Source organism: Jaculus jaculus, chromosome 4, assembly GCF_020740685.1.
Source record: "Jaculus jaculus isolate mJacJac1 chromosome 4, mJacJac1.mat.Y.cur, whole genome shotgun sequence".
NCBI classification, from domain to species: Eukaryota; Metazoa; Chordata; class Mammalia; order Rodentia; family Dipodidae; genus Jaculus; species Jaculus jaculus.
The window spans coordinates 33,214,005-33,236,729 of NC_059105.1; the positions used below are offsets into that span (position 1 = coordinate 33,214,005).

Consider the following 22,725-nt stretch of genomic DNA (forward strand, 5'->3'; position numbering starts at 1 on the left):
ATTTGCTTTTTTTCTTGTCAGACAAAGGAAGTTTCACTCCCTTAAACTAAATATGTTGTCTTCAGTGTAAAAATGATATGAAATGGCATAGTCAAGCCAGAACTACTTCACATGTATGCAATGGGCTCCAGGTTGTCCTGTGCATAAAGAGTGGCTTTCTATTGTGTTTGCTTGATGGATGTCTCTGGGTTTGTTCCAGCCTCTGTAAAATGCTTCAGCTTTGTTTTCTGTATCGTGAGCTTTTGATGATTCCTATTTTTCTTCTGGGTCTGAGCCAAACATTCTCAACAGGGGAGAGTCATGATGGGGGTAAGGAAGATGATTGTGAAAATCTGAAGGACAGAGAGTATGGCCTGGAAAAAACTGTAAAACTACCTTTGTTTTGATTTCTTACAAATATTAATATCTTACATTTGTATTGATCACAATAATACAGAATTTACTCTAAAAATTCCAAACAAATTTTAAGGTGTCCGTATTTCTCATGATTTAAAATTCTGACAAGCCAGGCATGGTGGCAACAAGCCTTTAATCCCAGCACTTGGGGTGGGGGGTAGAGACAGGAGGATTGCAGAAAGTTCAAGGCCACCCTGCGACTACATAGTGAATTCCAGACAGCCTGGCCTAGAGTGAGACCCTACCTCAAAAAAAATTAAATAAATACATAAATAAGTCTGACTAGAAATTATGTGTTCATCATGCACACCATGATGCTTCAGAGTCTATGTGCATTGTAACATAATTAAATCAGATAGTGGAATAACAAATGCGTTGTCTCACAGTTATCATTTTGTAGTGACAACACCAAATATTGACTATCTTTTCATTTTTCAGGAATATAATATATTATCATTCACTGCAGTCACCGGGCTGTACCGCAGATTTCTTGGACTTACTTATACTATCTAAGAGTTTATAAGTGTTTTGATCCACAGCTTACCTCCCCCCCACCATCAGCCACACCAAGCCGCTGATAGGCATCATTCTGCTCAGCAAGTGCATATATACCACACTTTCTTTATCAATTCCTTTGTTACACTTATATTGCTTATACATCTTGGCTATCATAAATGCTATTGTAATATACACAGTCAAACAGATATGTCATCAACGTATTGATGTCATTTACTTTAGATATATACCCATTGTGGGATTCCTGGATCACATGGTAGTTCTACCTTTAACATTTTGAGAAATATCCATGTTGTTTTCAAAATGGCTGTGCTAATTGACATCCTCACTAACACTGGGCAGAGCTTCCATTTCCTCTGCATCCTAGCCAACAAGGAGCAGCTTTTGCTATTTTCATAACAACCGTTCTTTTGTTTGCTCTGTTTTTGAGTTAGGGTCTCACTCTAGCCCAGGCTGACCTGGAATTCACTATGTAGTCTCAGGCTGGCCTTGAACTTATGGTGATCTTTCTACCTCTGCCTCCCGAGTACGCCTGGCTCATAACAGCTATTCTGACAAGTATGTGATTATTTATGTTCTTTGTGAAGGCTTTATTTTGGATGCACATGTGATTTTTTAAAAAATTTTTCATGTATTTTATTTATTTATTTGAGAGATAGAAAGAGGCAGATAGAGAGAAAGAAAGAGAATGAGCACACCAGGACCTCTGGTTACTGAAAATGGACTCCAGGTGCATGTGCCATCTTGTGCAACTGGCTTACATGGGTCCTGGGGAATCGAACCTGGGTCCTTTGGCTTTACAGGCAAACAATTTAACCACTGATTCATCTCTCCAGTCCCACATGTGATATTTTTAAAGAATAATTTTCAAATCAATTCTTTTTAAAAGGAAAAAAAACACATGACTAAAATATAGTCAAAATTAGAAGATAAAGTCCCCAGTTATCTAAATCCCAGCATTGTGGAGAAAATATAGGGAAAACAATGACCTTAGAATTTTAAGCACCCAAAAGCATCCACTATACTCCTTTCTCTATCTGAGTCTCTCTAAGTCTTCAAAATGTTAGGAATGTCCCTGGAAGCAAAAGCTTCCAAACAGGTAATTTTATTGAAAATTTTAGGATTTGGGTTCAGGTGCACTTTATGAAAACCATCCAGGTGTCCAAGCACTTGTAGTTTCAGACACAGAAGGCAGACAGTATTCTGAAAATGGAAGGTAACACTGACTTTTTGCAAATCTTGCTATAAACATACATTTAATTCCTTCTTAAATATGTCTGCCTTATGTTTGATGCATCAGTTTCCTCCTTGGTAAATCTTCTTTGGTTTAGAGAATGATGGGCAGCAAGACATTTCCTTAAACCCATGTCTCTGAGCCCAAACACATCTGAAAGAAATGCTTCTACCATGGCACCCAGACCAGCTCATCAGCATTGGTCTCAAGACATTCTACAGTCGTACAATGGTTACAAACCCCTGGATCTTTGACTAAGTGATTTTACATTGCTTGAACAACTTCTTCTTCTTCTTTTTTTTTTTTCGAGGTAGGGTCTCACTCTAGCCCAGACTGACCTGGAATTTACTATGGACAGGGTGGCCTTGAACTCATGGCAATCCTCCTACCTCTGCCTCCCCAGTGCTGGGATTAAAGGCGTGCACCACCACACCCGGCCATGCTTGAACTTCTTGATGTGGATTGGTATAAGTAACTTTCTGGAGAAACATCTTTTATAGTTCACAATAAGATTGGAATTAACTGAAGGGGATTTTGTTTTGAAAGTTCCGCAAAATGGAAGTCTGCAACTGGAGTTGACTGTGGGCAATGCACAAGTTCCTATTCTGAATCTGATGGAGGAGAACACAGTCTTGTATACCTAGAGGTGAATGGTTAGGCTTGGAAAGGATAACTCTTGTGAAGGCTGGCTGGGGTATTCATCTGCAGGGTTAGGTAAGATACCGGTGACTTTTTTGGGAAGTTTCTGTTACAGTATCCTTATCTTTAGCAGTATCATCAAGACTATCAGCAGAAGCATGATAGCTACTTTTATGATCAATGGGATAACTTTGTGTTCATATTGGTATGTCCATACACTATTTCTTTCAATGTATTTGTACTTCTCCTTGGACTATGCAAAGTGTTCCTAAAGGATGTGTAAGTTTCCTTTAGAACCATCATTCTAGCTCTTGGACCTTACTACTTATTGTCTAATTTGCAAAGACCACTCTTGGGGATACTGGCTTAGCTGGTGGTAGGGTCCTGATAGTCCTCTACTGGTACCTGTTGTTTCCATATTTTTGAGACATAAACAGAGCTGTCAGATAAGAGTCTTGTAGAAAATAATGGCACTTGCTACACAAGCATGAGGACCTGAATTTAATCCCAGCACCCATATGAAAAACCTAGCATGCCCACATGTGGCTTCAATCCCAGCACTGAGGGCAGCAGAGACAGGAGGATCACTGGAATCACTAGTCAGCTTGTCTAGCTGAAAAACAGTGAGCTCTGGGCTCAGTGAGACCTGCTGTCTCAAGGACAAAAGGCAGAAGAGCTATAGAGGAGGCTATCTGATACTTCTTTTTGCCTTTGCATCCATGCTTACAGCCATGAGCATCTGCACACCACACACACGCACGCACACACACACACACACACACACACACACACACACACACACACAAAGAGAGAGAGAGAGAGAATATTACTAAATATCTCTCCCATTCCTGCTGATAGAAATGGCCTCCTTTTGAATAATAGAACTTGGATTTGACTTGTTAGAAAAGGAGTTCTCTTTGCTAAAGTCTTCCTTGACCATTGCTTGTGATGATCTTAAACCTATAGGTGCTGTAGTCAGGGCTCCAGTAACTCTCCCGGGAGTCACACATAACATCGTGTGATCTGTATGGAACTGACCAGTGTCATCATGCCCCTTGTTTTCAGTTCTTGGCATCTGTCTGTTACAGCAGTTCCCCTTTGACAATGGCTAGAAACTTTTCAGCTTTTCAGAGAATGGCACATCCAAATACAGGGAGTGCTATGACAGCTATGTTTGCTGCTGAGATCATTCTGGGGAGTCGAACACAAATGAATGGCTCTCAGGTGCTTGACAGCCATAGTGACAATTCCTGGAGTTAGTAGTTTGCAAAAGCTGATGGAAATAGTCAAAGACAGTGGCACCTGCAACCTGTGGGTCCAGTAGAAAAAAATCTGGGAAACTGCTGGTGCTCTGGCTTCACTTTCGTGGATGAACAATGTTATTGGAATCTATATCATGTCCATACACGTTTCCAAAATTCTGCACCAACCACTTGCAATAAGACCCCCAAAATGCACCTGGGAAACTTCTAGCTACAATAACGACAAATAATTTGTTTGGTTCTGTAACATTAGAGCAACATTTATACAAATAACTAGCACTTTCAGCTTCACCAGTAGATCTACTCCTAAATGTTCCAGAACCTTCTCAAGCCATGCCACAAGCTGTGTATTCAAACACACAAGCCTATGGGAAACATTTTATATTCAAACCATAAAACCCTCCTCCACCATTTTGCTCCACTCTTCTCTTTCCCCCAAAATGTTCATATTCCTTAAAGTTATGATTTAAACTTTTAAATGAAGTTAAAGGTTGCTGGCCGTGAAGGCTGGGGTGGTCTCAAGGAGGAGAGCTAGAGACAGAAAGATGTTGTGCTCAGGGAGACAAAATTCAGAGCTGAGACAAAGGAATTAGGAAAGAGCTTTAATTACAAAGCCAGAGTATTCACTCAAGGGGCAAGGGCAAGTGTGCTCAGACTGAGCTGTTCTCCAGGGTTTTGGACAGCATGTTTTGTGATTAAGCTTAATGGAAGTGAAGATTATTCATAAGCTAAGGTGGAAAATGGGGGAGGGAGTCAGGGATTTCCCAGAATAGAGTTGATTCCATTTCCTTTTCTATTTTATTTTTTTGTTTGTGTTTTGAGATAGAGTCTTGCGCTGGTCAAGGCTGACCTGGAATTCACTATGTAGTCTCAGAGTGCTTGAACTCATGGCAATCCTCCTACCTCTGTTTCCCGAGTGCTGGAGTTAAAGGCATGTGCCACCACACCCAACCTTCCTTTTCCATTCTTCTATGGAGTTTGTGGAGATGCATGATGGGAAATGTCAATTCTGCCTGCCTGATGATATGAAGATGCCATTATCATAAGCTAAAGACTAAGGAAGCAGTCATGTCAACTGGTCACATGGGTCCAGATGATTCCAGCAAGGGCTTGTTTTCCACGATTATTTGTTTGTTTGTTTGTTTTTTTACCAGAATCTAAGGTTCATACTGCTTGCCACCCTACCTAGAAATTAGGAAACAAAAAACTAGTGGAAGGAAACGAGCTTATTCAAAGGTGGTCTGAAGAAGACAGTGGACGTTCTCTGTCTCAAAGGCTTCAGGGTGCAAGATGCTTTTGTCAAAGGAAACAAGAGGAGTCCAGAGAAACAATGGGCAGGCAGCCAGGCTCTCTCTGAGTCTCCATCATGCAAAAGTGCATCTCCCTCTTCTCTACTGGGAACCACACAATGGACTTAGCTCTCCTAAGGCCCTCCCTAATCAGAGGGGTTAGCAGCAGGGAGCAGGGAACCTTTCTGAATGTGAACAGATTGGCTTGTTTACATGTTCTCCTTCTCCAGTGCCGCTCTGCTGAGTGATCAGCTTCCAGCCATTGGGCAGTTGGTTCTTGCCCAATGCTCTCCAGGCTGCCTTAAAAAATACCAGGTGTAGATAGTTCAGTCCTATTCTGATGGCTGCAACAGCTCATAGATAGCACTGCGGACTCTCAGGCATGCCTCAGGGAACCACTGTATCATATTTTTCTCCACAACTCCACATCTTGGAAGTCAACAAAATGGGGGGCCAGAGAGATTAGCAGAATCTGTTCATCCACTCACTGCATCAGATTGGTTCAGGTGAGCAAATTTAGAAAGTGAGTATTATGAATCTGGGCAGGAGACAGCTTCCTTCTACTCTAGAATGCCTTGTGCTCAACGCCTGACTGCTAGTAATGTCTCCAAGCGAGCACTCTGCCCTTTTTCCAGACTTAACTAAGGTCAATGAGCTGCTGAAATGGTAGTTCTGGTAGCATCCCATCCCCTGTATCCATCATACCTTAGCATATTCCTGAGAAAGCTAATGGGAAGGTGGAGGCCTGTGATCTGCATAACAAGTTATCATCCCATTGACTTCCAGGAAGTATGGACTAAAAGATGGATTCCCATAGAAAATTACAGTCCCCACTATGATTCCAATCCTCCCTAAGATTTCTAATAACTGATTCAAGTGTCATTGTGACCGTGCTAGCATGTCATCTTGTCACACTTCATCCTTCTGTAGAACACCTGCAGGAAATTAGTACAATGGGCACTATCCACAACGTCTTCATGTATGTATTTAAAGACAAAAGGGTCAGTTGACCACCACTACAGAAATGAATTTTCCTTCCACTAGTGTCAGAATCACAGAACTTATAAACAGATCTTACGTCCATTGCTTCTCATATTTTACAAATAAAGTGACACTTCCTTTTTCCACTAGGGACAAGGACACCAATGTTGAATTAGTAATACAGTCTAAATAAGTGGTCCAATCAGTGCTCAGGACCCAAAAGATGAGAAATAAATTGTTTGTTTGTTTGCTTAAGACAAAAACTAAATAATATATGGAGAGGTAACTTACACTCTACTGTGACAGGGTTATTATCAATTTAAAGTATAAGCCATCTTGTCACTGTTACACAAATGTTTGTTGACTTCTGCCTGGCTAATTGTCAGCAAAGAGGTTCAAAGTGCCACTTTCTTGATTAGAAGAATGTTTATTCAACTTGATGGACTCAGCAGGGTGCCTTTGAGATTACTTCTGAGCATGCAGACAGTGTGTGCCGACAGCTTGGGATGTAACACATCGGATATAAAATCAGGACTCCTGTGTAAGTGGGAATAAATGGAGGTGACAGGCAAACATATCTGTGCATGTAGATGTCAGAGCCAAGTCCATGGCTGTCGTAGAGGTCACAGAAGGTTCTTAATCCCTTAATTAAACTCCCCATGGTGACTTGTTGAAAGATGGTAAACACCAGACATAGCTGTGCCACTGGAATATCTATTTCTGTTGTGAGAAAGCTTTGCCCCCTTAACAAAGAACAAGGACTTCTATAGTGAAACTTCCATTGTGAAGCTCACTTGCTTCTTTGATCTTAGGCAAAATGCCAAATCTCAATCATCCCTTTACCTACTTATTTTCTTAAATATTTAATTGACAAATAAAAAATTATATATATATGAAGGACATAAGCTGGGTATGGTGGTGTGTGCTTGTAGTTTCAGCTACTAAAGAGGCTGAGGTGGTAAGATCACTTGAACCTAGGAATTTAAGGCCAGCTTGGACCACATGAGAAGACCCCATTTCAGGAGGAAGAAGAGGAGGAGCTGTTACGTGATGACGTGTCATAGGAATCCACCACCATACTCAAGTTATTTAACCATGCCCACCACTCCCATAGTCACTATCTGTGAGCCTGAATATGTGAAGGGAGGAGAATCAGATATCAAGTGCACAGTATAATATTGTTAACAATAGTTACCATGTTGTATCTCAGATCCCCAGAACCTATTCATCTGAAATGGTTCTACCCCACACCCACCTTTTGGAAACTACCATTCCGCTCTCTGTTTTCATTCATTCAGCTTTTTTCATACTCCCCGTGTAAGAGAGATTACACAGCATTTTTGCATCTGGCTGATTTCACTTAGTGTATTTTTTTTCCAAGTTCATCTATGTTAGAGCAAATGACAGTTATTTCCATCTTTTGAAGGATGGAGAGCATTCCATTTTAAATGCATCACAGTTTCTTTATTCATTAGTGTCCTTGAACATGTAGGTTGTGTTTATATCTTGACTACTATGAATAATGCCCCAGTGAACATAGGAAGGTAGCTATCACCTTGACATACGGACCATGAGGGGACTAAGAGGTAGCTCATTTGGTAAAGTACTTGCCTCACAAGCATGAGGTCCCGAGTTTGACCCGCAGTACCCGTATAAAAATGCAAAGCGCTGTAGTGCACACTTGCAATGCCAGTACTAGGGAAGTGGACACAGGAGGACACTTGGAGTTTACTGGCCCACTAGTTAGCCTAATTGGAAAGCTACAGGCCAGAGAAAGCCCGCGTTTCAGAAAAAGAAAAAAGTGGATGCCATCTGAGAGCAACAACATACAATGTTGTCCTCTGGTTTTCCATACAAACACGTATGTGCATACATACCCACAAATATATATGCATATGCACACACATGCTCACACATGTGCTCAAAACAGATAATGATTACCACACTTCAAAGACTGTGCTATGGTTTAGATATGAACCATGTTCCAGAAGGCCCATGTATTGAAGGATTCTTCCCTAATGAGTGGGTCCAATTATTGAAAGGTGACTGGAAGACAAGGTCTCTAGGGTAATCAATGCTCTTCTGGTAGAGACAATCAGCTGTGGGGTCTAGTTAAAGAAAATTGGTTCATTGGAGGAGTGTTCCCAAAGGTTGTCTCTCATCCTGGGTCCCTCTTTTTCTCTGCTTGATCAAATGCCACTAGGTAAGCAGCTCAGCTCTTCTCGCCCTGATGTTCTGTCTCTCCACCATCCAGAATCCATGGAATAAAGCATCTGAAACCATGAGCCAAATAAACCTTTGCTCCTTTGAATCTGCTTTTGACAGATATTTTGTCACAGCAGCAGTGACACAATTGGTACTAGCTAGATGAGATTTTTCTTAAAGCTACTATAAACTTCAAAACACATCACTGATCTGCATCTCACAAGTAAGCAACAGTAAAGAAAATAATTTGACTGGGATCATAAGAAGTCAAACCCCAGAAGTCTTCCCTTTAGCGTTACAGTTATCGGACTTTCTTGTTTCATTTTCTCCCATCCTGCTCTTCTAGTCATCATTTCAAGTATTACACAAAACTTATAAATTACTATTTTTCCTTTGATTGAGGTAGTTGACCCAGTCTCCCCCCCCCCAACACTTGTGCCCCCACGGCTATGTTCACCATCACTTAGTCACGCTCCGTCAGAGGGGCCACATATTTCTGCAATCTCTCACAGCTAACAGAAGGTTGTCTCATGCAGATCCCAACTGTCGTGGGGGAGAGTCGCTCTCTGTGCTCCGTGGAAAGTGCCATACGCAGCTGTTTCCGAGGGGTGAGTGGCATGGCAATGTCCTGGGAGGTGGGGCAGACATGCATGAAGAATTTAAATTAGATTCCTTCTGGCATCCCAAGGTAGCCTTACCTCCAACTTGAATATGATAAACCTCTTCAACAAAACGGACAGAAATAGATCTAGAAAAGAAGATAAAAGTACAAACCATGCATGAAAATACATTTTCCAGGCTGTTAAGGCGCTTGCCTACAAAACCTAAGGACCTGAGTTTAATTCCCCAGTACCCACATAAAGCCACAGGCACAAAGTTGTGCATGTATCTGGAGTTCACTTGCAGTGGCTAGAGGCCCTCTCTCTGTCTGTCTGTCTCATCTTGCAAATAAATAAGAAAAAAAGAAAACACACTTTAACATGCTACTGTTTTGCAGGTGTTGAGCCCAGGAATCAAGGAAGAGAAATTCCTCTCGTGGGCACAGTCTGAGCCGCTCATCCTCCTGTGGCTCCCAACCTGCCACCGACTGTCAGCCACTGAAGCTCTCAGCCACCCTGTGCGGTGCTGTGTCTGCGGAGCCTTCCCAGTCACAGGGCTGAGGTAAGGCTGGCCATCACCAGTATGTCACAAGCAGTCATTTGCCAAATGGCTCCAGGGTGGAGCTGCATTGTTCCAGATGTTTTTCTCAACATTCTTTTCACACATCTGGAACTCAGTTGTCTTTTCCAACTTGATAATTCCCTGTCTGAGGCATCCTGATTGAAAAATAAATATATTTATCTCCTGTCATTCATCAGAAATACTAAATTCTCCCACTGACTCATACTCTGGTAGTCAACACTTTTATTCCTTTAAGGAGGGCTGTCTTGGCTCTCAACAATGCTCTGCAGTTATCTACAGATAACTACCCATAACAATAGTTGTTGCACACTAAGCAAATGCTAGTCTGAGCAGTGCATGTGGACTATTTCATTTAAAGCATGGCATGTGTGTTACAAAAAGTTATCTGCCAACTTACTGAAAGTTAAATCTTGATTAAGGTCATGTGGTCAGCAAGGCTATGCTACCTCCCTACATAGACCTCTGAGAACAATGTCGGGAAGCCAGAGCAACCATTTGCCTTGGTGAGAACAACATTGGTGAGATCTTCTCTCTGCCTAGAGACAAGGGCAGATTTGAAAGCTAGGTATGAGGGTGAACAATTCAGACCTTTCCACAACTGTAAGGATGGCAGTCAACATCTCAAGTTACCGAAAGGTTGTGATATAGATGTCTTATCCATTCAACAGTACAGAAGTGAAATTACATCTACTGTTACAGTTTTGGAGAAGAAAGAAGGAAGTGGGGAGGTCTAGGCCAGGATTCATCATGTGTGAGCACAGGTACTGAGATGTGTTAGGGCTCAAGCTCTGGGATACTCCTTATGAAAGGCAGTCATAGGGTGCCTGGAAGGGGAAAGGCCCTTGTTCAACTTTGCTCCACTTCCCACATTTCATGGCTTTAACTAATTTTGGCCTTAAGCACATTCCCCACAGATATGAAATAGGTCTGCTGGGCCCACTAAAAACCTGAGAAACAAGTTTTTATTTTGCTGAGAAAGTGGATTGAGTTTTCAAGGAATTTGGAAGACACAGCAAAACTTAACTCATAAAAAATCTCTTTTCTAAATAACAACTTGAAACCATAAAACAGATCATATCCAGACTTACTGGAAACAAAATTAGCATGACCAAAGAAATGTATGCCTTATGATGAAAAATAATTTTTTCATATATTTTACATGAAGCAACATGAATATAATTTATCATATCATATATGAATTATAATAATTTAATCAAGAAATGACAAAAATTTGTTCTTATATAATTGCTACATGTCTTGCAGTAGACCAGCTATATAAGCAACTATGCGATCATATGAAATACAACCCTTACATTGAAATAGTTTTTTCAATATTTCTAATATAAATAAAGTAGTTGTATTCTTGCTTTGTAGATAGAGCAAATTGAAAATCAAAACTTTTATGGCTTGTTCAGGAAGAAAATAAAAAATAGGAAGCTTTAGAATAAGTCCTTGTCTACTAAGAATGAGATTAAGGGGCTGGAGAGATGGCTTAGCGGTTAAGCGCTTGCCTGTGAAGACTAAGGACCCCAGTTCGAGGCTCGGTTCCCCAGGTCCCATGTTAGCCAGATGCACAAGGGGGCACACGCGTCTGGAGTTCGTTTGCAGAGGCTGGAAGCCCTGGCGCGCCCATTCTCTCTCTCTCCCTCTACCTGTCTTTCTCTCTGTGTCTGTCACTCTCAAATAAATAAATAAAAAAGTTTTTTTTTAAAAAAAAAAAAAAGAATGAGATTAAGTGTCCTCTTTGAAATACTGTCAGAGACGCACTCTTCAGTCTGAAATAATCAAGATAAGGTAACAAAGGAGGGGTGTATCTGATGATGTTTGAGGTGTTTAAGCTCTAACTACATGAGTCTATTAAAATGTGTTTGGATGTATTATAATCCTAACCTTAAACTTGTCATTTGGCATCTCAGAAAGTTTCAACAATAGCTTTGGTTTCAGCAAGATTCATAAAGTCTTCATAAAGCAGAAGCCTTTACAAATCTGAATACAGCAGGAAGAAGGAAAGATTGCCCTCTCATAGAAAGAAAAGGACAAAGACCAAAAAATGTCCCTAACCCTTGAATTCAATACCATATGGACTTGTTGTCATTTATGATCTGTAAAATCCATGTAAGACTGAGACAATACTACAGAAAAGCCTTTTTTCCTCATTCAGCAAAGGCATTCTGCCTTCTCCTGGCCATCAGGATCTTTAAGAATTTAGACACTTAAAAAAAACATGACATCAAAATAAAAGAAATGGGGGGTGGAGAGATGGCTTAGCTGTTAAGGCACTTGCCTGCAAAGCCAAAGGACCCAGGTTCCATTCCCCATGACCCACATAAGCCAGATGGACAAGGTGACACATTCATCTGGAGTTCATTTGTGGTGGCTAAAGGCCCTGGTGCACCCATTCTCCCTCTCTATCTGCTTCTTTCTCTCTCTCAAATAAATAAAATAAATTAAAAAAAATTAAACAAATTCAAGAAAGACTCATTGAAAGGGGGTGGGGATATGACAGATGGTGGATTTGTGAAGGGGAAACAGAGGTGAGGGAATTATCATGGTTTACTATCTATAATTATGGAAGTTTTCAATTTTAAAAAAAGTTTTTAAAAAAATTCTGCAATGTCAATGTGTCAGGAAATTTGGGTGGGCTGCCCACTTAAGTTTTAACTACAATACAGGCTACTAGAAAATAGCAAAGTCTTTTTCTACATTCTTTATGGCTTAGTTTTTCCTAACAACATGAAGCAGTTTCAATATTATCATATCTTACAAATTTCCAAGGTATCTTACAATTTGATTTTGTTGGAAATGCTAAGCTTTTAATAATTCATAATATATTTTAGTATTTTTATTCATTTTAGAGAAAGAGAACATGCCAGGGCCTCTTTCCACTGAAAACAAATTCCAGACACATGCACCACTTTGTGCATCTGGCTTACATGGGTATTGGGGTATCAAACCCAGGCTGTTAGGCTTTGCAAGACAGCACCTTTTTCCACTGAGCCATCTCTCCAGTTTCCCAAAATTTACATTTGAGTGCACTGTACACTCACCAAAATAAACATCACTGTGGATTTGAGGGTTTCTCTTAACTATTGTGACTCCAGGTCCTTACCTATAGAAGGCATTTCACATTTGTGTGGTGTGGTGAGGAGATTTAAGTTAATACTCTATACTATACTTTGATGGTAAAGTACTTTAATAGAATGCCTAAAATACTACCAAAATTGGATTTCTTTGGTTAAATAAATACATACAAATTATTCAATATTGCTATTGGCTTTGAGAGAAACCTTAGACTCACTGCCTAGCTCAGACATCTCCGCTGGAGTATTTTTTCTTTGCTCTCCTAGTAGGAATGATGTAAGCTGTACTTGCATTCTAATTGGCAGATACCGCTGTCAGAAGTGCCTCAACTTTGACATCTGCCAGGTGTGTTTCTTGTCTGATCTTCACAGCAAGTCCCACCAGAAGTCACATACCACAACCGAGCCCTGTGTTCAGGTAACATCTAATGCAATGCAGTGAGATATTCACCAAGGCTTATCCGATATGTCCATTCAAAACATCTTTCTGGGTCTGTAGAGATAGCTTAGCAGTTAAAGCGCTTGCCTGCCAAGCCAAAGGATGAAGGCTCAATTCCCCAGGATACACATAAGCCAAACACACAAGATGGCACATGTGTCTGGAATTCGTTTGTGGTGGCTGGAGCCCCTGGTGTGCCCATTTTCTCTATCTGCCCCCTCCTCTCTATTTCTGTCAAATAAATAGATAATCTTTCCTGGAGACTGGGGAGAAGGCTCAATGGGTAAGGTCCTCGAGCGTCGGGATGTTGAGGAGTAACTTGCAGCGAGCCTCGCCCAGAAGACCTGCGCTAACGGGTGCTGCGGCTTCTCCAGCGGGGCAAAACCTGCGGCTTAGTGGTGCTACAGCGACACCGTGTGGTCACCTTGCTACTACAGCGCGCTTGTTTCTTTTCCGTTTAAATTCTCCAGGTGTAGGTAGATGGATTTCAGGTGGTGCAGGAATTCACGGCAGCTGTGTGCAGGATTAAGTCTATGGGTCTTCACCTGGAGATAATTCCACAAGCTACCGTCCAATTCCCCAAGGGACCTACAACCTCAAACTTCTCTTCCAGCTCCAGACTTCCCAGGTGTTGGATTACTTTATATTCTACCCACCCAACAGGAGCGCGTGAAGGGGTTGTGGCCAATCAAGCTGTACACGCAGGCTTCTATGTGGAGAATGTGAAACAACTCTCGGAGTAAGCTTATTTCTCTAAGGCTCCGAGAGTAGAATAGATAATGACCAACACATTCATCACGCCATCCCACCAAAGCTAGGGAATAACGTCGTGTTTAGACTTCCCTGACATTCTTTTTAACGTTGTCCATTTCCGCAGACATCAGATGTCAAGGAGCACACAAAACTCCTCCTCAGGACGCTCAGAATCAACCTGCGGAAGAGGCGCCTTGGGAAACAAGCTATAGGAAGAGACTGGCCGCTGGACCAGCCCACGCCACAGGGCAGGTGAGGGGCCTGGGTGTTGGCTCCCAGCACAGGTATAGCAGTCCTAGGCCATATGATGCTGAAATCCCTAAGAAGGCAGGAAGTAAGAGGAAGGCAGAGACTAAGCTGCCTTTCGTAAAACTAAGCAAAGGAAGACTAACTGAAACTAAGAGGCAACAGCGCCATTTAGTGGCCTTCCAGCTATTCAGTCACATTTGCAACTCAACAGGAGACATGGAAGATTCTATCAAAATGTTGTTCCTGATTCTTAGTTATTTTTGGTTAGCTTCTAAAGACCTAACCCAAAATGGAGGTTTACTTTTTTTAAAGGAAAAAAGATATTCTGCTACTCACAAGCAAAGTCGATTCGTGTTTGAATGTTACCAAGATGGAAGCCAAATTATGCATGCATCTTTCTTCATATTTTTATTATTTTATTAAGATAAACTCACCAGGGTACCTACAATCTCCTGCTAGTCCAGATAGGGTGGTGCTTTTCCATATTGGCCATATTATGCCACTCTTCAATACAAACTTTCTGATGGCATCCCCTCACCAAAGAAAGACAAAGTTCTCTCAGCAGCCTTTTACTGACCCTAAAAAAAAAACCCTATTCCCCACCAGCTTCCAGCATTTTCTGTGCTCTCCAGGACATATTCCACCTCAACCTCACCCCTCTCCATGCTGATCCTTGAACATGCCAGGCCAGCTTCCACATCAGGGCATCAGTACCCCTAGAACACCTCCCCTTATGGCCTGACCCACCCACGACCTCTGCCATCTGATTCTTACACCTTTGCCTGGGCACCACTTGCCATTTCTGCCCTGTCCTCACGCCAGCACTCTCAGGCATCCTTGCTTGCTTATTTTTCTTCAAAGCACTTTTTACTATCTGAGTAATATATATATATATATATATATATATATATATATATACACATAATATATTTATTTTTATTTATTCGTTTGACAGCAGCAGACAGAGAAAGAAACAGATAGAGAGAAATAGAATGGGCGCGCCAGGTCTTCCAGCCACTGCAAACAAACTCCATACGCGTGCGTCCCCTTGTGCATCTGGCTAACGTGGGTCCTGGGGAATTGAGCCTCGAACCCTGGTCTTTAGGCTTCACAGGCAAGCGCCTAACTGCTAAGCCATCTCTCCAGCCCAAGTTTTATATATTTTATTTAATTCATTCATTCATTGCTGTGCCCCCCCACACACATACACACAGGATACCATAATCTCTCTGAGAGGAGAACTCTTTTCTAGACATATTGCCAGAATAAATAACAATGTCAGGGCTGAAAAGATGGATCAGCAGTTAAGGTGCTTGCCTGCCAAGCTTAATGACATAGGTTTGATTCCCTATTACCCACGTAAAGCCAGATGCACAAGTGGCACATGCAGCTGGAGTGCATTTCCAGTGGCTAAAGGCCCTGGCTTGCCCATTCTCTCCCTGCCTTCTTTCTCTCTCTCTCTCTCTGCTTGCAAATGAATCAATAAACAAAATATTTTATTAAAAAATAACAATGTCAGAGTCAGGTGTGGTGGCACACACCTGCAATCCCAGCAACCTGGAAGATGAAGCAACAGACTCATTTATCTAAAGCTAGCCAGAAAAACAGAGCAAGACACTGTCCTAAACAACAGCAAAAATATCTGGACATGATCAGTGCTCAATAGTCACTTGTTCAATTCATGAGTGAATGAATAATGTAACAGGTGGATGCATGATAGAGGGATTAGTGGGTAGACATACAAGGTGTATTGTGAGCTCTTTTAGAATGGAGCATGAAAGAGGCAGGAGAGATGGAATGAGTGGGGGTTGTTTGATGAGCCTGAAACAGAAGCATAAAAACTTTGTCTTCAACTAACATTGGGGCTTTAGAGGTGTCAGGTTTGTTGGGGAGGTCCCCTCATTCTTCTGTGATTCACTTTCTCCTTTAATCACAGAGAGATAACCTCTCCTTCATAGTCTCAGATATTTGTGGAGATAAAGTTAAGAAAGGGAATTGCAAGGGCCATGCATCACTAAAGATTATTTACATTTGACATGGTATACTCTACCCCAAGTACAATAGGCTTATTCCTCCCATATAATATTATATAATTTTCATCTTAGCCTGGATATATGCTCGAACTCAGAAATTCTGATTACTGAACAATCTAAGAGAAGTGAATATAGTATATTAATATTTCATAATGTGATAATAAGTGAAAGGTCACCTTTGCTATTCATTAGTTTGTACCTTAATTGGTACCACCTTCTAAGAAAATAATGATTATTTCCAAGTGATAATATTGAATTTATTCAGTGATTCACCAAACAACCTGCATATTACAAATCTTCCTTTTCATGTGGGTTTACTTTAAATATAATTGTTCACACTGACAAGAAAAATACTTTTATTTACAAAAGTATAATTTAAAGGCAGGTGACACATATCACCACTATTATTAAATATTTAGAGAAATTCTTGCAAATACAATAGAAAATAAAATTGAAATGATGAAAAAGAACAGATGAAATTACTTCTGTCTGCAGCTAATACTATTGTGTGTCCCCCAAGAAACTCCAAGTAATTTCTAGCAAAACCAACTAGAATTAATAGGTTTTGAATGATGGTGGAACATAAAATAAACATGCACAAAACTGATAGCTCGTCACTCTACTGCCGATAACCAGCTAGAAATTCCATTTAAAGACTCTCATTTATAATAAATGTAAATTATATTTTAGAAAGTTACTGAGGGAAAGTTTAATAAAAATATAACTCACATAAAGAAAAAAATTTTCCATTCATGGAGTATAGAAAACAAGACCTACATTAAAGCCAAAGCACACCAAATAGCAGAATTTGGATGACACTAACATGAAAATGTTTATTCTACACAAACTGATACAGTTGACCATCACCATACATGGATTCAATACCCACAAATTCACCTACTCACAAAGTCTTATCAAATTAATATTCACAATACCACTGCAGTGTTAGCAGATATGTGTCCAAAGGGAAAAGACCTTCTGCCTCAGTGTTTCAGCTCTCATACTGTCGGCAAATGTCTTTCTTTCATGAGGTCTGTTCTGGGCCACTTTTTCTCAAGCGTGTGCCTTTTGTGGGTGGCTTCATGACTGCAAAAGCTTCCGGTGTGGCGCTGAAGTGCTTCCCAGCACTCCTGGTAAGCTATGCAGGGCCGTCGTGAGACGATGTGCATGGTAGATAAGCTTTATGCAAGCATGGGATGCGATGTGTTTGATCATGACTTCAATGTCAGTGAAGCAACAATATACTAAAGAGTCTTTAAACAAACACAGATCAAACCAGGTTATAGATTGATTGTTAGATAAAGATGACCTGATCTTGAGGACCCCTAACCCTGTGTGCACCCTAGGAGCAATAGTTTACTGCTTGCTAATTCAGTGTTCAAGGTGACTTTAGGAAACATAACTACTGTGACAATAAGAATTACCTATATTTAAATTAAATGTATTATCAAAGAGATTCCTCTGCTCTTGCTTTTTTATTTTTATTTATTTATTTATTTATTATTTAATTTTTATTAGCATTTTCCATGATTATAAAAAAATATCCCATGGTAATTCCCTCCCTCCCCCCCCACCACTTTCCCCTTTGAAATTCCATTCTCCATCATATATGCTCTTGCTTTTTAAGAAAGAATTATCTTTGGTGTATATTCATTGCCCATGGCCACTGTGTTATAACAAGACATTTCTATGTTAATATATATTGTACACTAAGCATCTTCCCCCATATCCTGCTACCATTCCCTTTCCTGCTCCTCCTCCTGTTAAATCCCTAAAAATATCCTAAAAATATTTGCTTCTACTTTCATACCATATATGTGTATGTATGTGTGTACACACAAATATAATGTACATACATACATATAAACATATAAGACTTTGTATATCTATATAAACTCTAGCAATTATAATTTGGAGAAAATTCAATATGTGTCTTTTTGAGACTGACTTAATTTGCTATGATTATCTCCAGTTACATCCACTTTCCTACAAATGACTGGAAAAAAAAAATACCACTGTACATATGCAGCACATTTTCTTTATTCACTCCTCTGTTGTCAGGCATCTAGGTTGGTTCCATAACTTAGCTATTGTGAATCGTGTGGTAATAAACATTGATGTGTAAGGATCTCTGTGACATGTTGATTTGAAGCTAGTTGTGGTTTGAGTGTAAAATTCCCCCATAGGCCTCATGCATTAGCCACTTGATCCTCCGCTGGTAAGCACTGTTTGGAAAGGTTGTGGAAAGAGGTACAGTCTTGCTGGAGGGAGTGGGTCACTGGGAACTAGCCTTGAGATTTTATAGCCCAAATCCATTTTCTGTTTCACCCTTTCTTCTAGGTGGGTGTGTGATTGGCTTTGCCTTCCCTACCATGATGGGATGTATTTCCTCAAAACAATAATCCAATATAAACCCTTTCCTTCCTTAAGTTGCTTCCTGTTAAGTATTCTGTCCTGGTAACAAGAAAGTAAGTAATACAGAGTCCTTCAGGGAAATACCCAGGAATGGTAGAGCTGGGTAGTATAGTAGATCCATTTTTAGTATGTGGGGTTTCCATAGTGGTTAGATACATTCCCTCTAGCATTGTAGAAGGGCTTCCTTTTGACCATATCTCACCAGCATTATTCTTGTTTTCTTAATGACTGCCATTTTGACTGGAGTGAGATATAGTTTTAGTTTGCATTTTTTGAAGACTAGTAAGGTTGAACATTTTTATATGTGTACTGGCAATGCATATACCTTTTTATTAAAAACTTCATTGTATGAACACAGTGCATGTTGCTCATATTCCTATTGGGTTTTATACTTCATCTTTTAAGAGCTGTTTGTTCAATTTATTAGAAAATTTATTAATTGGGTTGTTTGATCTTATTATTTAGTTTTCAGTTCTTTGTATATTATATATATTAAAGCCATGTCATGTATATAACTAGCAAAGATTTCCTCCACTTTTTAAGCTGTCTTTTTACTTATTAACTGCTTTCTTCAATGTGTAAAAGCTTTTTAGTTTCATAATATCCCATTTGTCAATTGTTGGCACTATTTCCTGAACAACTAGGACTTATTCAGAAACTCCTGGCCTGTCCCAGGATCTTGAAGTGTTCTCTACTTTTTCCTCTAACAGTTTCAGGTCTTACATTAAGGTCTTTGATCCATCAGGAGCTACATTTTATACAGTATGAGAAAGCAAAGACTAATTTCATCCTTGTACCTACAAATATCCAGTTTTCCCAGCACCATTTCTTGAAGAGGCTGTCTTTTCTCCAGTGTTTTGTTTATTTGTTGTTGTTTTGCCAAAAGTCCTATGGCCATAGCTATTTGGATTAATGTATGGGTCCTCTATTCTATTTCATTGAGCCATGTTTCTGTTTTTGTAACAATACCATTCTGCTATTGTTGCTATGGTTCTGTGGAATAACTTGAAATCAGGTATGCTGATACCTCTAGCCATTTTTTATGCTCAGGATTCTTTGGGGGGGGTAGCTTTTTGGAGTTTTTGTGCCTACATTTGAATTTTGATGATGCTTTCATGAGGTCTGTATAGTATTTTGGAAAGATAGCCATTTTTACAATAATTTTTCCATGAGCATGGGAGGTTTTCCATCATCTCTTGTCTTCTTCAATTTCTTCTGTGTTTAAAGATTTCATCATGGAGGTCTTTTAAATTTCTTATTTAGGTTGGCATACAGTTCCAGAGGGTAGAGTCCATTGTGGATGGTAGGCAGCCCCAGAAGAAGAGCTGGTTGGTATATCACTAGGAAGGATACAGAGAAAGAATAGCAAGTGAGGCTGGACTATAAACCTTCAAGACCCACCCACCAGTGACCTGCTCTCTCTAGCAAGGCTTCCTCCCTAACAGGGCCACCAGTTGAAGTCCAAGTGTTCAAACACATGAGCTTGTGGGGACATTTGACATTCAAACCATAAGTATCTGTTGTCATGTCTCCCTTTTTACTCTCTAATTTTGTCAAGTTTAGTCTTCTCTTTCTTTTGGTTAATTTGACCTAGGAGCTTACCAAGTTTGTTTATCTTTCCAAAGAACCAACTCTTGCAACTCTCTGTTTCATTGATTTTGTGTTTTTGGTTTTTTTTTGTTGTTGTTTCCATTTTATTGATTTCTTCCTTTATCTCAATTATTTCTTTATGTCTACAGATTTTGGGGCTTTGGCTTATTCTTGTTTTCCCGTGGCTCTATACTGTATCACTAAGTTATTTATTTGAGAGCTCTCTGATGATTTTTCTTAATGTAGATACTTGTAGCTATAAACCTCTCATAGGACCACTTGCATTGTATTCCATAGGCTATGGTTTGTTTTGTTTTAATTTTCCTCAAGTTTAACATATATGTTTTTTATTTCTTCATGATTTATTTGAACAACCATAGTGTGTCATTCAATCTCTGTGAATTTGTATATGCTCTATAGTTTCCCTTTTTGTTGCTTTCTAGTTTTATTCCATTGTGGTGAGGTAAATTATAAGAAACAAACCCTGTGTGTCCCCAGTGAGCAATGACTCAGCATTTACTAATTGAATGTTCAAGGTGAGTTTAGAGAATATGACTACTGTGAATAATAAAAATCTACTATTATGCTCACAGTCATTGCCTAATAAAGTTACAGTGCTTTTAAAATCAAATGAAACAATATTGAAGATATGTTGGAATAAATATACAAGAAGAGCCAAACTTATAAAATTGAAAAATAAGAATGGTTGTTCTTCAACAGATCATTAAACTTTATGTAGAACTACTATTACCAATTAATATAGTATAAAACAGAAATATCTATGCAGATTTAAGAATGATAATATAAAATTCATAACTGATTCAAGTACATATGAAAAATCTAATATATAATAAAAGTTCTGTTTAATTCAATGGAAATGAACACATAATTCTGAAGTCCTCCTGATAGTTTATAATGTTTAAAAGAAAAAAACATTATTTTGCTGCTATGTCAAAGTCAATTCAAAATTAAATGAAATTCAAATATGAAAAAAATTAATCTTACAAAAATAAGAAAGCTGAGACTCCACAAAAATACACAAGAAATGGACAGGCAGGTGGGTGGGACAGCATACAAATTTAGATATTTTCCCTTGGTGAGGGGTAGTACCAAATTTAAACATTTTTCTATGATGAGGGGCAGTACAAACAAAATCAAAGATGTGCTTGAGAACCAGAAAAAAAAAAAGTATTTCCAGTAATAAGGCAAATTAGATTATTCAAAGGTTCCCCAAAAGCTGATAAAATGGAAGATAATAAATAAGATGACAAAGGAACAGAGGAAAATACACCAAATGTGTAAGTAGAAAATCCAGATGAGAAGTCCAAATGGTCCTTAAATGTACAAAATGATGTTTAACCTCACTACTGGTTGGAAAAGTATAAATTCAATAATAAGGAATAATAAGGAGGAATAAATAAGATATTCTCAGGCTTTTTCATTTTCTGGAACCCCTGATACCTCTTTGGGCAAGAGCTTAGACTTCCTTCTCTGAAGTTCTATGTATAATCTAACCAGATCTTTCTAAACTTAAAAAGATACTATCACTCTATGATTATAATGCAAGGACTGAATGACAGTGCTGTTTGTTGGTGAGGTGAGTAGAAAATAGATACTCTTGAAATTTGATGGAATTGTGTGCATCTGGCTATGGACTTCTCAAAAAAAGTACTAACTTGCTTAATAAAATATTATTATTTATTATATTATATAAATATTAAACAGGAGCTAGGCATGGTGGTACAAGCCTTTAATCCCAGCACTCAAGAGGCAGAGGTAGAAGGATCACCATGTGTTTGAGGCCACCCTCAGCCTGGGCTAGAGTGAGACCCTACCGTGAAAAACCAAAAAAAAAAAAAAAAATATATATATATATATATATATATATATATATATGTTTGTGTGTGTGTGTGTGTGTGTGTATATATGTTTTTTTCAAAGCTGAGAAATAGAAGAATGGACAAGAGAGACTAAGAAAGAATGAGGCCAGGTGTGGTGGCGCACACTTTTGATCCTAGCACTCAGGAGACAGAGGTAGGAAGAACGTAGTGAGTTTGAGACCACCTGAGACTACATAGTGAATTCCAGGTCAGCCTGGGCTAGAACAAGACCCTACCTCGAAAACCCAAAACCCAAAAACCAATAAATAAATAAATAAATAAAAGTGACCGTGAGAAGGGAGGAAAACTAAAAGCTGAGCACTCTTGGAAAACAGGTGAAGAAAATGTTCAAGGAGGAGGAAAGGTCAGGGCACAGCATCAAGTACTACCGCACCGCTAGCATGAAAACAGCACTGATGAAGGGGAAGAGAATATTGACAGACAGTGGTTGTAAGCGAAAGTCAGACTGGAGACAATTTAAGAGAGCACGGGAGCTGTGGAATTAAAGATACTGTGCCAGAAAATTTCAGTACTTTCTATTGTAGAGAATAAAAATTACAGGCAGTAGGGTGACTAAGATTA

The 22,725-nt window shown here is 39.5% G+C and overlaps 1 protein-coding gene across 1 annotated transcript in view; it reads left to right on the top strand.

Annotated features, from left to right (window-relative positions):
* Positions 1 to 22,725, top strand: part of Dytn (dystrotelin) — a 61,370-nt gene that overhangs the window by 17,644 nt on the left and 21,001 nt on the right. Inside the window, exons 6-9 of the mRNA XM_004653549.2 lie at positions 9,059 to 9,130; positions 9,520 to 9,683; positions 13,091 to 13,214; positions 14,116 to 14,224. Of these exons, the coding sequence (XP_004653606.2) occupies positions 9,059 to 9,130; positions 9,520 to 9,683; positions 13,091 to 13,214; positions 14,116 to 14,224 (469 nt within the window). The remainder of the gene's footprint in view (positions 1 to 9,058; positions 9,131 to 9,519; positions 9,684 to 13,090; positions 13,215 to 14,115; positions 14,225 to 22,725) is intronic.